General features: G+C 42.3%; 1 protein-coding gene and 1 long non-coding RNA gene across 2 annotated transcripts; both read left to right on the top strand.

The window, feature by feature from the left end:
• The first annotated feature begins 867 nt into the window (after nucleotides 1–867).
• On the top strand, nucleotides 868–3,840 carry LOC149970823 (uncharacterized). Its single transcript, XR_016492742.1, has 2 exons — nucleotides 868–1,084; nucleotides 1,169–3,840. It is a non-coding gene; the product is annotated as an uncharacterized LOC149970823 (long non-coding RNA).
• A 1,949-nt stretch (nucleotides 3,841–5,789) lies between these two features.
• On the top strand, nucleotides 5,790–12,196 carry LOC118944841 (retinol-binding protein 1). Its single transcript, XM_036966410.2, is given in 5 exon segments — nucleotides 5,790–5,988; nucleotides 7,593–7,771; nucleotides 11,140–11,156; nucleotides 11,158–11,239; nucleotides 11,992–12,196. Coding segments are annotated over 5 exon segments (402 nt in total). The 5' UTR covers nucleotides 5,790–5,915; the 3' UTR covers nucleotides 12,043–12,196.
• The last annotated feature ends 408 nt before the right edge of the window (nucleotides 12,197–12,604 follow it).

Raw genomic sequence — 12,604 nt, 5'->3', positions numbered from 1 at the left:
CAGCTGAATGAAATACAACAATTGCGAACTGGTTTAAACCTTATTGCAGTAATTACCAACAAAGGCAAGTGCATACTATACACTACAAATTACAGAAATAGAATCATATATATCATATACAGACCTACATATAACCTAGCTTAAACTAAATATGGAGCATACAATTAAAAAGACTGATAAAATGTAATTTAGCCAATGAAAATGTCTCAACAGAATTATACAAAAACAGGTTTTGCGTATTTAAAAAAAAAAAAGGAAGAAAAAGTGTTCTATTAATAAATAGGCTTACAATAATAAATTATATACAATAATACGGATAAAACAAGTTATTAGAAATACATTTAAGTTTCAAAATTGCATCCTACCTGAATAGGGAGTTGCCACTGTAGCCTCTATTTGGCCATGTCAACGTTCTTCTCATCTTCCACTACAATATTAAAACTTATATTAAATTGCCCTTGTAGACTTTTCACTATAGGTGTACTCTTTTTCCTCTAACTTTTGTTTTACTTCAATGAAAAAGCCATCTATCTTCACAATCAACAGTGGCCTAGGCCAAGGCTCCTCTCTCGCTAGGTCTCTCCTAAGCAGCAGGCTCATGTGCGCACAATGCGTGAGAGAATGGTTCTGAAGCGTGAATTTGGGGTGTAGGCTATGATAGCTTCTCCAGGACAATTTGGCCTGCTACAATTCTATTTATTGACTTTTCCACAGGCTAAGGGAAACCCAGGTGCATTGTCCCATCAGAGTTGTGTTTTCTGGGGCGGCAGGGTAGCCTAGTGGTTAGAGCGTTGGACTAGTAACCGGAAGGTTGCAAGTTCAAATCCCGGAGCTGACAAGGTCGTCGTTCTGCCCCTGAACAGGCAGTTAGCCCACTAGGCCGTCATTGAAAAAAGAAGTGATGCAGTCAGTCTTGCCTAGTTAAATAAAGGTAAAAATAAAAAAAATTCTATCATTCACTTGTTGCAAATAAAAGTTGTGCACATAGAAAAATACTTTTGAGCTTAAATTCACATGTACCGAATAAAAAAATCCAAAGGGTTTCCATCACATTTTCAACTCTAGGATGGTTTTGTCACAACATGTTTTACATAGGTATAAGCTGTTGGCTAGAGCGCACGTGCCAATACCAGAGTGGGCACATTCACACGTGCGCTCTAGCCAACAGCTTGTAGATACAGTGCAGGTATTTTACTTTTTTTTTTACCTTTAACTAGGCAAGTCAGTTTAGAATAAATTCTTATTTACAATGACAGCCTACCAAGGCAAAGTGGGTTAACTGCCTTGTTCAGGGGCAGAATGACAGATTTTTTTACCTTGTTAGCTCTGGGATTCAATCCAGCAACCTTTCGGTTACTGGCCCAATAATGATGATATCATTATTCACAAAAGCACCAGATTATTGTATTTGTCAAATGTCAGCAGAATAAGACCCTCCATATTTATTGAAAGGAGCATCAACCTAAACAGTGCAAGTTCATCAGAACGTATTTCATCTGTAGCTTAATAAACTGCATGCTTTCCCATGATATCCTGACATTTTTTATCCAACATGTAGGCTACTTTACTGCATTTAGTCCTATTTTTTTTAAAGCCGCACACAGTCTACATATCAATACATACACAAACTATCTAGGTCAAATAGGGGAGAGGCGTTGCTTAATCTGTTTTTTGAAACCAGGTTTGCTGTTCATTTGAGCAATATGAGATGGAACAGAGTTCCATGCAATAATGGCTCTACATAAATCTGTACGCTTTCTTGAATTTGTTCTGGATTTGGGGACTGTAAAAAGACCCCTGGTGGCATGTCTGGTGGGGTAAGTGTGTGTGTGTGTGTCAGAGCTGTGTGTAAATGGACTATGCAAACAATTTGGGATTTTCAACACGTTCATGTTTTTTTATAAAAAGAAGTGATGCAGTCAGTCTCTCCTCAACTCTTAGCCAAGAGAGACTGGCAGCATAGTATTTATATCAGCCCTCTGATTACAATGAAGAGCAAGACATGCAGCTCTGTTCTGGGCCAGCTGCAGCTTAACTAGGTCTTTCCTTGCAGCACTCGACCACACGACTGGACAATAATCGAGATTAGAACAAAACTACAGCCTGCAGGACTTGCTTTTTGGAGTGTGATGTCAAAAAAGCCTTTATTATGGCTAGACCTCTCCCCATCTTTACAACCATTGAATCTATGTTTTGACCTTGACCGTTTACAATCTAAGGTAACGCCAAGTAATTTAGTCTCCTCAATTTGTTCAACAAAGGCTGCACTGAAATTTAACAGTACAGTGCCCACAATCATCTTATTAACAATTTCTTTCAACCAATCATCAGTCATTTATGTCAGCTCAGTACTTGTTGAGTGCCCTTCTCTATAAGCATGCTAAAAGTCTGTTGAAATAGCATTATATTTGGTCAAACACAATTTTTTCCAACAGTTTGCTAAGAGCTGGCAGCAAGCTGATAGGTCTGCTGTTAGAACCAGTAAATGCCTCTTTACCACTGTTGGGTTGCGGAATTACTAACGGCTTCCCCGAAGGCCTGAGGACAAAGACTTTCCTCAAGGCTCAGATTAAATATGACAGATAAGAGTGGCTATAGAGTCAGCTACTATCATCAGTCGCTTTCCATTTAAGTTGTCAATGCCAGGATGTTTGTCATTGATCAATAACTATTTTTCCACCTCTCCCACATTAACTTTACAAAATTCAAACTTTGCAATGCTTTTCTTTTTTTATGCATGAATACAATGGCTCACTGTTCGTTGTTATCATTTCCTACCTAAGTTTGCCCACTTTGCCAATGAAGTAATCATTAAAATAATTGCTCCTCAGACCCAGCCTTGGTCAGCAGGATCACTGGACAGAGAGTAGCTGTCCCAGAAACTGATGCCAACTGCGTTGCGGGAACCAAACTAAAAAGTTAGCTAGCTACTAAGAAATGTTCCAATACACTTTCAAAACAACAAACCAAGCTCTCCCTCGTTTCGCGTTCAACAGGAAGTCCCCCTGTCCATGGAATCTTATTTATTATGATCTAATAGGCAAAACTGATCCATAAAAAGTTTGGATGGAAACCTGGTTAATGTCAAGCCATTTTGAGGATGCTGGAATTATATTTTGGATGAACGTGTGCAAGCCTATAGGAGACTAATCAGATTAAAACGTTGTGACTCGTTGTGGTTGTATTTATGCCACATATTAAAGCTAATACATTTTTAAAATGAATTGATAAATATTTTGGCTATGTTGAAGTGTTTTAGGTGCGCAAGGAGTAGCCGCTCGGATTGGAGAGAAGGCAGTGTGGGTGTTAAGCTTTCCTGAATAACTGGGCCTGCTAGGAGCATATGTGGCCACATTATTTTAGGAGGACTTGGGAGAATGATTATCTGGTACAGGCAGCGCATTCAGTATCAGAAGTAAAAATACAGCCAGACTGGCCTGCTACTGTGCCTTTCTAGACCTTAGAAACTGTCGAGAGTAGACCACAACTGATCCAAATGGAATTAAACATTTCAATCGCAGGGCTTTCGCTTCGTTATTCAAATGTCATTTTCACTGCAGCCTAGAGTATAATTTTGTACTCACTTAAACAATTATTCATTGCATTGTGGTGTTGTAAGCTACTATAGTCTAGGAAGGATAATTGTATTGTCCATAAACAAGATCAATAGGGGAGATTTTTGAGCTGAGTGTTTCATGTCCTCACTGTTCTTTCATGCGCAATGATGCACCTGGCATGTTCACTGCCTATCAGCTATTCCTATCTGTTCTTGTCTATTCACATTGAAAATGTATTGTAATGACCTGACTAGGTCATAAAGGAACAATTGTCCAGACAGAGGTTTGAGTTTACGAATTGACGGTTTATTAACCCAACTTCACACAGGCTACTGTTTGGCCGTAGCCCACGCCAAATAAATGAAGGATACCCTGTAATACAACTGTGACCTTCTCTTGTGAAAGCCAGACGTAAGAGAGAGAACAATGGCTAAACCTGGTCTTAACTTCCAATGCTGCATCCCCCTGCCCAACCCCCCTCCACGCCACTTCGTCAACCACCAGGATGCCCGGCATCCGAACATTCCAGGCATTCCCGGGATTGGCAGATAGCAGGTTGATTGGCAGATAGCAGGTTGATTGGCATGTTGGACCTCGCGAACACTGGGTACTGGTAAGTACAACACAACCAACTAATAGCAAACACATAACACACAGCTGTCTGTGTGTTATGGCCAATATACCACAGCTCTTGAAGAAGAATCTGGCCTTAATGGCCATGTACCCTTATAACCTCCACCCGGCACAGCCAGAAAAGGACTGGCCACTCCTCAGAGCCTGGTTCCTCTAGGTTTGGTTCCTGCCTTTCTAGGGAGTTATTCCTAGACACAGTGCTTCTACATCTGCATTGCTTGCTCATTGGGGTTATATGCTGGGTTTCTGTATAATCACTTTGTGACATCTGCTGATGTAAAAAGGGCTTTAGAAATACATTTGATTTGATTTAAGGGCTGTTCTTAAACACGACACAATGCGGAGTGCCTGGATACAGCCCTTAGCCTTAACCCCCAAGCTAACCCCCATGGTTACCAACATTATTAGAAGAGTCAAAATAAATGTTTTGTTAAACCAGTGGTATATGGTTTGATATACCCCAGCTTTCAGCCAATCAGCATTCTGTGCTCGAACCACCTAGTTTATAATAAAAGTTGGCACATGGAAGTGTAGTGCATAAGGGAAGTACCAAAACACTTTCATATTGGGGAGGCGCATGCAAGCAGCTGAGGAAATGTGGCTAGGATGGAAATTATATTGGAAAACCTGCAACAGAGCCAACGTTAACCAGAAAAAAAGCACTACCCTCCCATGTGCCCAATAAAAAAAACACACAACCCTCCCCAAAGCAAAAAATTAAGTTTGACAGCCCTTCCCTATTTTGAACCACCCCTCCCCCCCAGTAAATTGCGACCTGTCCCTTAACACTTGCTTGCTAGATGGCCAGCTAACTACGGCTAACATAGTCACGACCTCCGCCGCCAGAATAACAACAAGTATCTGTTTTCTATTGACGTTCATTTGGATAAATCCATAACAATGCGCTGATAATGCCCGATTTTGCCTGGAAGAGCTAGAAAAGTTTCCCTTATTCTCAGGCCACTCGAGACTGGGGATCGCATTGCATATCAAGCACTAGGCTAGTTAACTAGCTAAATAGTTTGTTGCTAGCAAATCTGCCGAATTAAAAAAAACAGTTGCTGAAAACAGCTGGTCAACCTAGAAACATGTGGGAGGATTTGACAGCAGAGTGCCTCTTGCGTCATGACTGCAACAGTAGCACCACGTTAGTTCACCAGATGCTCCAAAACAATATGTCTCTGCAAAAAAAACAATCAATGCCTAGCTAGCTAGCTTTTTCGTCGTTGGACCTGCGTTTACAATGTATCCCATTTCAGTTTGTTTAGTTGTTAGTTTAGCTTTTTGTAACTTTGTAGCAAGTACGGTCTGCATCTGTAGGCGCATATTGAAAGGTGTCCCGTTATCTGGATTTTATATCCATTCTATAATGCTATTCTAACCAATCAGAAACGTGTATTGAACAATACTGTGATATAATTTATATATTATGTCGTTCCCAGCCTGCTCTCATGGGCTGTGGACGAGGTTTAATTGATAGACTATGTGCCCTTGTTCTGAATGCGCTGTTTGCGCAGGGATGCATGGGGGCGAGTCGGCAGATCACCGGTGGAGGGAGGCTCAAAAAGTTGTAGGAAAAAAATGAAAACTAGTAAGTAATCAGATTAAAGGGGTTATGTTTATGGTATGGACAGCGGTCCGGCATTCGATTGCAAGTAAACAGCGATATCGTATCTCCTTTACCCTTTTCACTGGAAGTAAGGACACTAGAAACACACAGACAATATGCCAGTTGATCTGAATGGGTATTGGAAAATGATCTCCAATGACAACTTTGAGGAGTACATGAAAGCCCTCGGTGAGTTGTATCAAAGTATTTTATGGGTATTTTATGGGTGGTTTGCGCTTAATGACGGGGATTCAAACTTAAGTCAAAATGGATGATGCGCAAGGATGCCTGCTGGACCACTGCGCCATGGGTTCAATATTGAGCTCTAGCCATCATTCAAAATCCTAACTATAGACCTAGCGAACATTACTATTCTGAATATTTAGAGACATATATAGGGTTATAACATTTAGTAGTTTGAAAGTGTTCTTATTGGACCACTGGTGTAGATACTGTAATCATGAGCACTTAGCTGTGTTCATTATAACCAGGCCTTTTGCTATAACATATTAACTTCAGCATACTAACTTCATCTGTCTACCAAGTATTACTCAATAGGAAACAGCACTCAATAACGCTGACACAAGCAGGCTGATGTCTCCACTCACAGCACATAAACAGGAACTGGCCCAACCACAATGCCTTAGTCTCAGTATCGGCCAACGGCTGGCTATGTGAAAACAGGAACTACATACATTAAGACACACAAACTCAAGACACACACATGCTGCACAAGATTATAACTTATCTAGGACACACACACACACACACACACACCCACCCTGGACTCAAGAAGACAACAAGGACATTGAGCAACGGCTGAAGCGATGGACTGCAGGAGCCAATCATCGGAGACTACGCCTGGACCTGAACCAACCATAGAACCAGAACTTCAAGACTCAACCTACTTTCTGTGCTGTATAAAATATGTAAACAAACTGTATTAGGGGCTCTCTCTTTTAGCTCACTCGGAGTTACTTGACAGAGCCCATGCATGCTGTACCAGATATCTTTACTCTGAATAAACTGTCACTTGTCATACAATAGATCACTTTGTCCGAATCGATCCTTGACCGACTCGTCCGCCTGCACATCTCATTTTATCAACAGAATTTTGGTAGCAGAGGATGGTTAACTAACGACCCAGTCCTGAGTGGTTGATGTGAGTGTGAGGGGGCGAATTGGTGAAAGGACGGTTCGTGGAGGACGGGTGAAACCATTCGGGGGTGGACAACAATTCTGCTCAACTCGGGAAACTGATCTCTGGTCGACCACAAAATAAGGTAAGCAAAACCTGTTATATCAAACTTTGCATATTGTCGAATAGTCATACCAAATTACGATCAGTAGTACCGAGTGTGGGTAAGAATTTTTGTGTAAATTTTATATAAATAATGGACTTGAAATTGACAGTGAAGTAAACATATGTGGTAATTAGAATATCCCGATAGTCCGGCATGAGAACGGTCCGGTGGCAGACACCGTAAGGGATAAGTAGTAGTTAGAATATTCCGATAGTCCGGCATGAGAACGGTCCGGTGGCAGACACCGGTAAGGGATATGTAGTAGTAGACCTAATAATACTGACAATTGTGTCACTTAAAATAATGTTTTCGAAAGTGCCTCATATTCACAAAGTATCCCAAAAAGATTTCCGGGAGTTGGATCCAGTTAAAGCCTATAGGCTACAGAAATGGGAGAATGAGTGTGACGTTGGGCTATAGATGAATGTAGCCTTCCTCCTGTGTTGATCTATTTTCTCTCTCTTCTTTCCTTGGGGACCTATCACACAGATGTAAATGTTGCCATTAGGAAAATTGCCACTTTGTTGAAGCCCGACAAAGACATCAGTCACGATGGTGACCATGTTGTCATCAAGACCCTCAGTACCTTTAAGAACTACAACATGGATTTCCATGTTGGCAAGGAGTTTGAGGAGGATCTGTCAGGGGTCGATGACAGAAAATGCATGGTGAGTTGACAAAAACATTTCCATCACACATTCAGTGTAGACTAGTTTTTGGCTATCAAAGGCTATAAAAACATATTTCTGGAGACTGGAGAGAGACGCCGAACAAGGAGAAATATTGATGTTTCAGTAGTGATTTGATCAATCATATTCCATCTACTGCAGCGTTTTTCAAACTCGGTCCTGGGGACCACAAGGGGTGCACATTTTGTTTTTTGCCAAAACGCTGCTCTAGTGTGATAGCAGTCCTTATGTGTCCTTATACTTGATTGAGATACCACTGTGAACACAAGGGGCCTTGAGTTAATATAATAATACACTGCTCAAAAAAATTAAGGGAACACTAAAATATCACATCCAAGATCTGAATGAATGAAATATTCTTATTAAATACTTTTTTCTTTACATAGTTGAATGTGCTGACAATAAAATCACACAAAAATTATCAATGGAAATCAAATTTATCAACCCATGGTGGTCTGGATTTGGAGTCAAAGTGGAAAACCACACTACAGGCTGTTCCAACTTTGATGTAATGTCCTTAAAACAAGTCAAAATGAGGCTCAGTAGTGTGTGTGGCCTCCACGTGCCTGTATGACCTCCCTACAACGCCTGGGCATGCTCCTGATGAGGTGGCGGATGGTCTCCTGAGGGATCTCCTCCCAGACCTGGACTAAAGCATCCGCCAACTCCTGGACAGTCTGTGGTGCAACGTGGCGTTGGTGGATGGAGTGAGACATGATGTCCCAGATTGACACACTCCAGCCACATGAGGTCTAGCATTGTCTTGCATTAGGAGGAACCCAGGGCCAACCGCACCAGCATATGATCTCACAAGGTGTCTGAAGATCTCATCTCGGTACCTAATGGCAGTCAAGCTACCTCTGGCGAGCACACGGAGGGCTGTGCGGCCCCCCAAAGAAATGCCACCCCACACCATGGCTGACCCTCCGCCAAACCTGTCATGCTGGAGGATGTTGCAGGCAGCAGAACGTTCTCCACGGCGTCTCCAGACTCTGTCAGGTCTGTCACACGTGCTCAGTGTGAACCTGCTTTCATGAGGAGGAGGAGGAGCATAGGGCGCCAGAGGCGAATTTGCCAATCTTGGTGTTCTCTGGCAAATGCCAAACGTCCTGCACGGTGTTTGGCTGTAAGCACAACCCCCACCTGTGGACGTCGGACCCTCATACCACCCTCATGGAGTCTGTTTCTGACCGTTTGAGCAGATGCATGCACATTTGTGGCCTGCTGGAGGTCATTTTGCAGGGCTCTGGCAGTGCTCCTCCTGCTCCTCCTTGCACAAAGGCAGAGGTAGCGGTCCTGCTGCTGGGTTGTTGCCCTCCTACGGCCTCCTCCACGTCTCCTGATGTACTGGCCTGTCTCCTGGTAGCGCCTCCATGCTCTGGACACTACGCTGACAGACAGCAAACCTTCTTGCCACAGCTCGCATTGATGTGCCATCCTGGATGAGCTGCACTACCTGAGCCACTTGTGTGGATTGTAGACTCCGTCTCATGCTACCACTAGAGTGAAAGCACCGCCAGCATTCAAAAGTGACCAAAACATCAGCCAGGAAGCATAGGAACTGAGAAGTGGTCTGTGGTCACCACCTGCAGAACCACTCATTTATTGGGGGTGTCTTGCTAATTGCCTATAATTTCCACCTGTTGTCTATTCCATTTGCACAACAGCATGTGAAATTTATTGTCAATCAGTGTTGCTTCCTAAGTGGACAGTTTGATTTCACAGAAGTGTGATTGACTTGGAGTTACATTGTGTTGTTTAAGTGTTCCCTTTATTTTTTTGAGTAGTGTATATTCCATTTAGCAGACGCTTTTATCCAAAGCGACTTAAAGTCATGCGTGCATACATTTTCCGTATGGGTGGCCCTGGAAATCGAAGCCACAACCCTGACATGTGTGAGCGCAATGGTTCTACCAATTGAGCCACAGAGGACCATACTTGAGACACAGGGGGAAGCAGTGGATGGAATCAGCAACAAAGCTAGAGAAGACACTGGAGTCCTTGAGAACACGTACTCTAAGGGCTTTTCGCACTACTGAGCTGATCAGAGCAGTGCTAAACCAAGCTGGATTTTTTTCTCTGTTTGTCTGTCATAGTTGAAGTGTATCTATGATGAAAATTACCTCTCTCTTCTTTTTAAGTGGGAGAACTTGCACAATTGGTGGCTGACTAAATACTTTTTTTGCCCCACTGTACACAGAGAGCTAATATTAATAATATGCATGTCAATCTCTCCTGGCTGAAAATAGAGGAGAGACTGACTTCACCACTGCTTTTATTTTTGAGAGGTATTGACATGTTGAATGCACCGAGCTGTCTGTCTAAACTACTGTTACACAGCTCGGATACCCATGCATACCCCACAAGACATGCCACAAGAGGTCTCTTCACAGTCCCAATATCCAGAACAGACTATGGGAGGCACACAGTACTACATAGAGCCATGATTACATGGAACTCCATTACACATCAAGTAACTGACTTGAGCAGTAAAATTTTATTTAAAAAAACACCTTATGGAACAGCGGGGGCTGTGAAGCAACACAAACGTTGGCACAGACACATGCAAACACACACACACATAGGATAACATACGCACTATACATACACATGGATTTAGTACTGTAGATCTGTGGTAGTGGTGGAGTAGGGTCCTGAGGGCACACAGTGTGTTGTGAAATCTGTGAATGTATTGTAATGTTTTAAAATTGTACAAACTGCCTTAATTTTGCTGGACCCCAGGAAGAGTGCAGCAGCTAACGGGGATCCATAATAAATATAAATACAAGAATCGATGTCAGCCTATCCTCACATTCTGATCTCATTCAAGTCCTTTGGCATATTATTTGCTCCTGTACTCTGAACAATATATGAAAAGTTATTTTAGTTTACTGAGAAGTGTGGTTGCATGTTTCTGTCTGTATACACTGAATGTACAAAACATTAGGAACACCTTCTTAATATTGAGTTCCACCCACTTCTGTCCACAGAACAGCCTCAATTCGTTGAGATTCTACAAGGTGTCGAAAGCGATGCTGGCCCATGTTGACTCCAATGTTTCCCACAGTTGTTCCAAATTGACTGGATGTCTTTTGGGTGGTGGACCATTCTTGATACACGGGAAACTGTTGAGGGTGAAAAAAAACAACAGGTTTAAGGGATCATAGATTTGACCTGGTCAGTCTATGTCATGGAAAGAGCAGATGTTCCTAATGTTTTGTACACTCAGTGTATGTTCTCCCTGTAAGTTGTTCTACTTATGGTTGTGGATGCTATGTGTGCGTGTGGGTGGGTCATGCTCCTAACTGACAGTAGAATGCATGATGGTGTCTCCTCTCTTCCCGTAGACAACTATCTCATGGGAGATACAAGCTGTTGTGTGTTCAGAAGGGAGAGAAGGAGGGCCGAGGCTGGACCCATTGGGTGGAGGGAGATAAGCTTTATTTGGTAAGAGAGTCTATTCATTCATGTCATTTGAATGCAAGTCTACTTCCTCAGTTCCTGATTTGACTTGTTGTCACAACATATCTCAGATCAGGTGATTTAAAACATGTATATAGATGTGGCTATAGATAAATTGGAGAGATTAAAAAACGACACTGACTACCGTATGACTACCATGTCATTGAGGATTTTCATTGCTATATGATTATTGTCGTCAAAGCTGAGTAAAAGGCAGTGGAGGCTGCTGAGGGGAGAACGGCTCATAATAATGTCTGGAACAGAGCGAATGGAATTGCATCGAACACATGGGAACCATGGAAACCAAGTATATGATGTTGTTGACATCTTTCCATTTATTCCGCACTAGCCATTACCACATGCCCGTCCTCCCCAATTAAGGTTCCACCAACATCCTGTGGTAAAAGGCATCTGACTGCCATATTATTTAGTCAAAGTGATTCTAACAGATGTTCGCAATCATTGGCCATGAAATTATTCATCAGCAGAGTGGCTCACAGGAGTCACTAATCCCCGGAACAATGAACAACAGTGGCCTCTGATGGTTAAAAATAGAACTGCAAGTACAAGTGCTTTGACTATGGTTATTCTCCATAGAGGAGATTGATTTACTGTTTTTAAAAAAATACATTTTCACAGCTGTTTACCTCAATTAATGGGGGGTTATTTTTTGCTTCCTACACGAACAAATCAATAATTAATTAAAAGGATTTCTAAAAAATCTGTTCTCTCTGCAGGGGCTGAGAGCATGTGGAGCTATGTGCAAACAGCTCTTCAAGAACACTTAAACCAGCCCTGGAACAACAGAACGGTACCCCTTACCTGAGAGTGCAGAGAGACACGGACACAACCCCCAACCTGAGAGTGAAGAGAGACACGGACAAGACCCAAGCCTGTGACAGAGAACCACCTATTGCACACATCCGTCCATCAATCCATCCTTTCATCCATCCTTCCTTATTTCATTCCATCCTTTCACATTTCATTCCATCAAGACTGTGGCCTTGACCCACCAAAGTCAAACTATCCACAACAAGGGTGATGTACATGTAGCTTCCTAACAAAAAGGAAAACTGTTTATTATTAACCTCCAGACGAGCTTCAATGCCATGCAACACTCCTTCCGTGGTCTCCAACTGCTCTTAAACGCAAGTAAAACCAAATGCATGCTTTTCAACCGTTCGCTGCCCACACCCTACCGCCCAACTAGCATCACTACTATGGACAGTTCTAACTTAGAATGTGGACAATTACAAATACCTAGGTGTCTGGCTAGGTAGACTGTAAACTCTCCTTCCAGACTCATATTAAACATCTCCAGTCCAAAGTAAAATCTAGAATCGGCTTCCT

The sequence above is a fragment of the Oncorhynchus mykiss genome, chromosome 28, assembly GCF_057628025.1.
Source record: "Oncorhynchus mykiss isolate SJ-2025 chromosome 28, ASM5762802v1, whole genome shotgun sequence".
Classification (NCBI taxonomy): Eukaryota; Metazoa; Chordata; class Actinopteri; order Salmoniformes; family Salmonidae; genus Oncorhynchus; species Oncorhynchus mykiss.
This window is presented reverse-complemented; position numbering and strand designations above follow the sequence as displayed.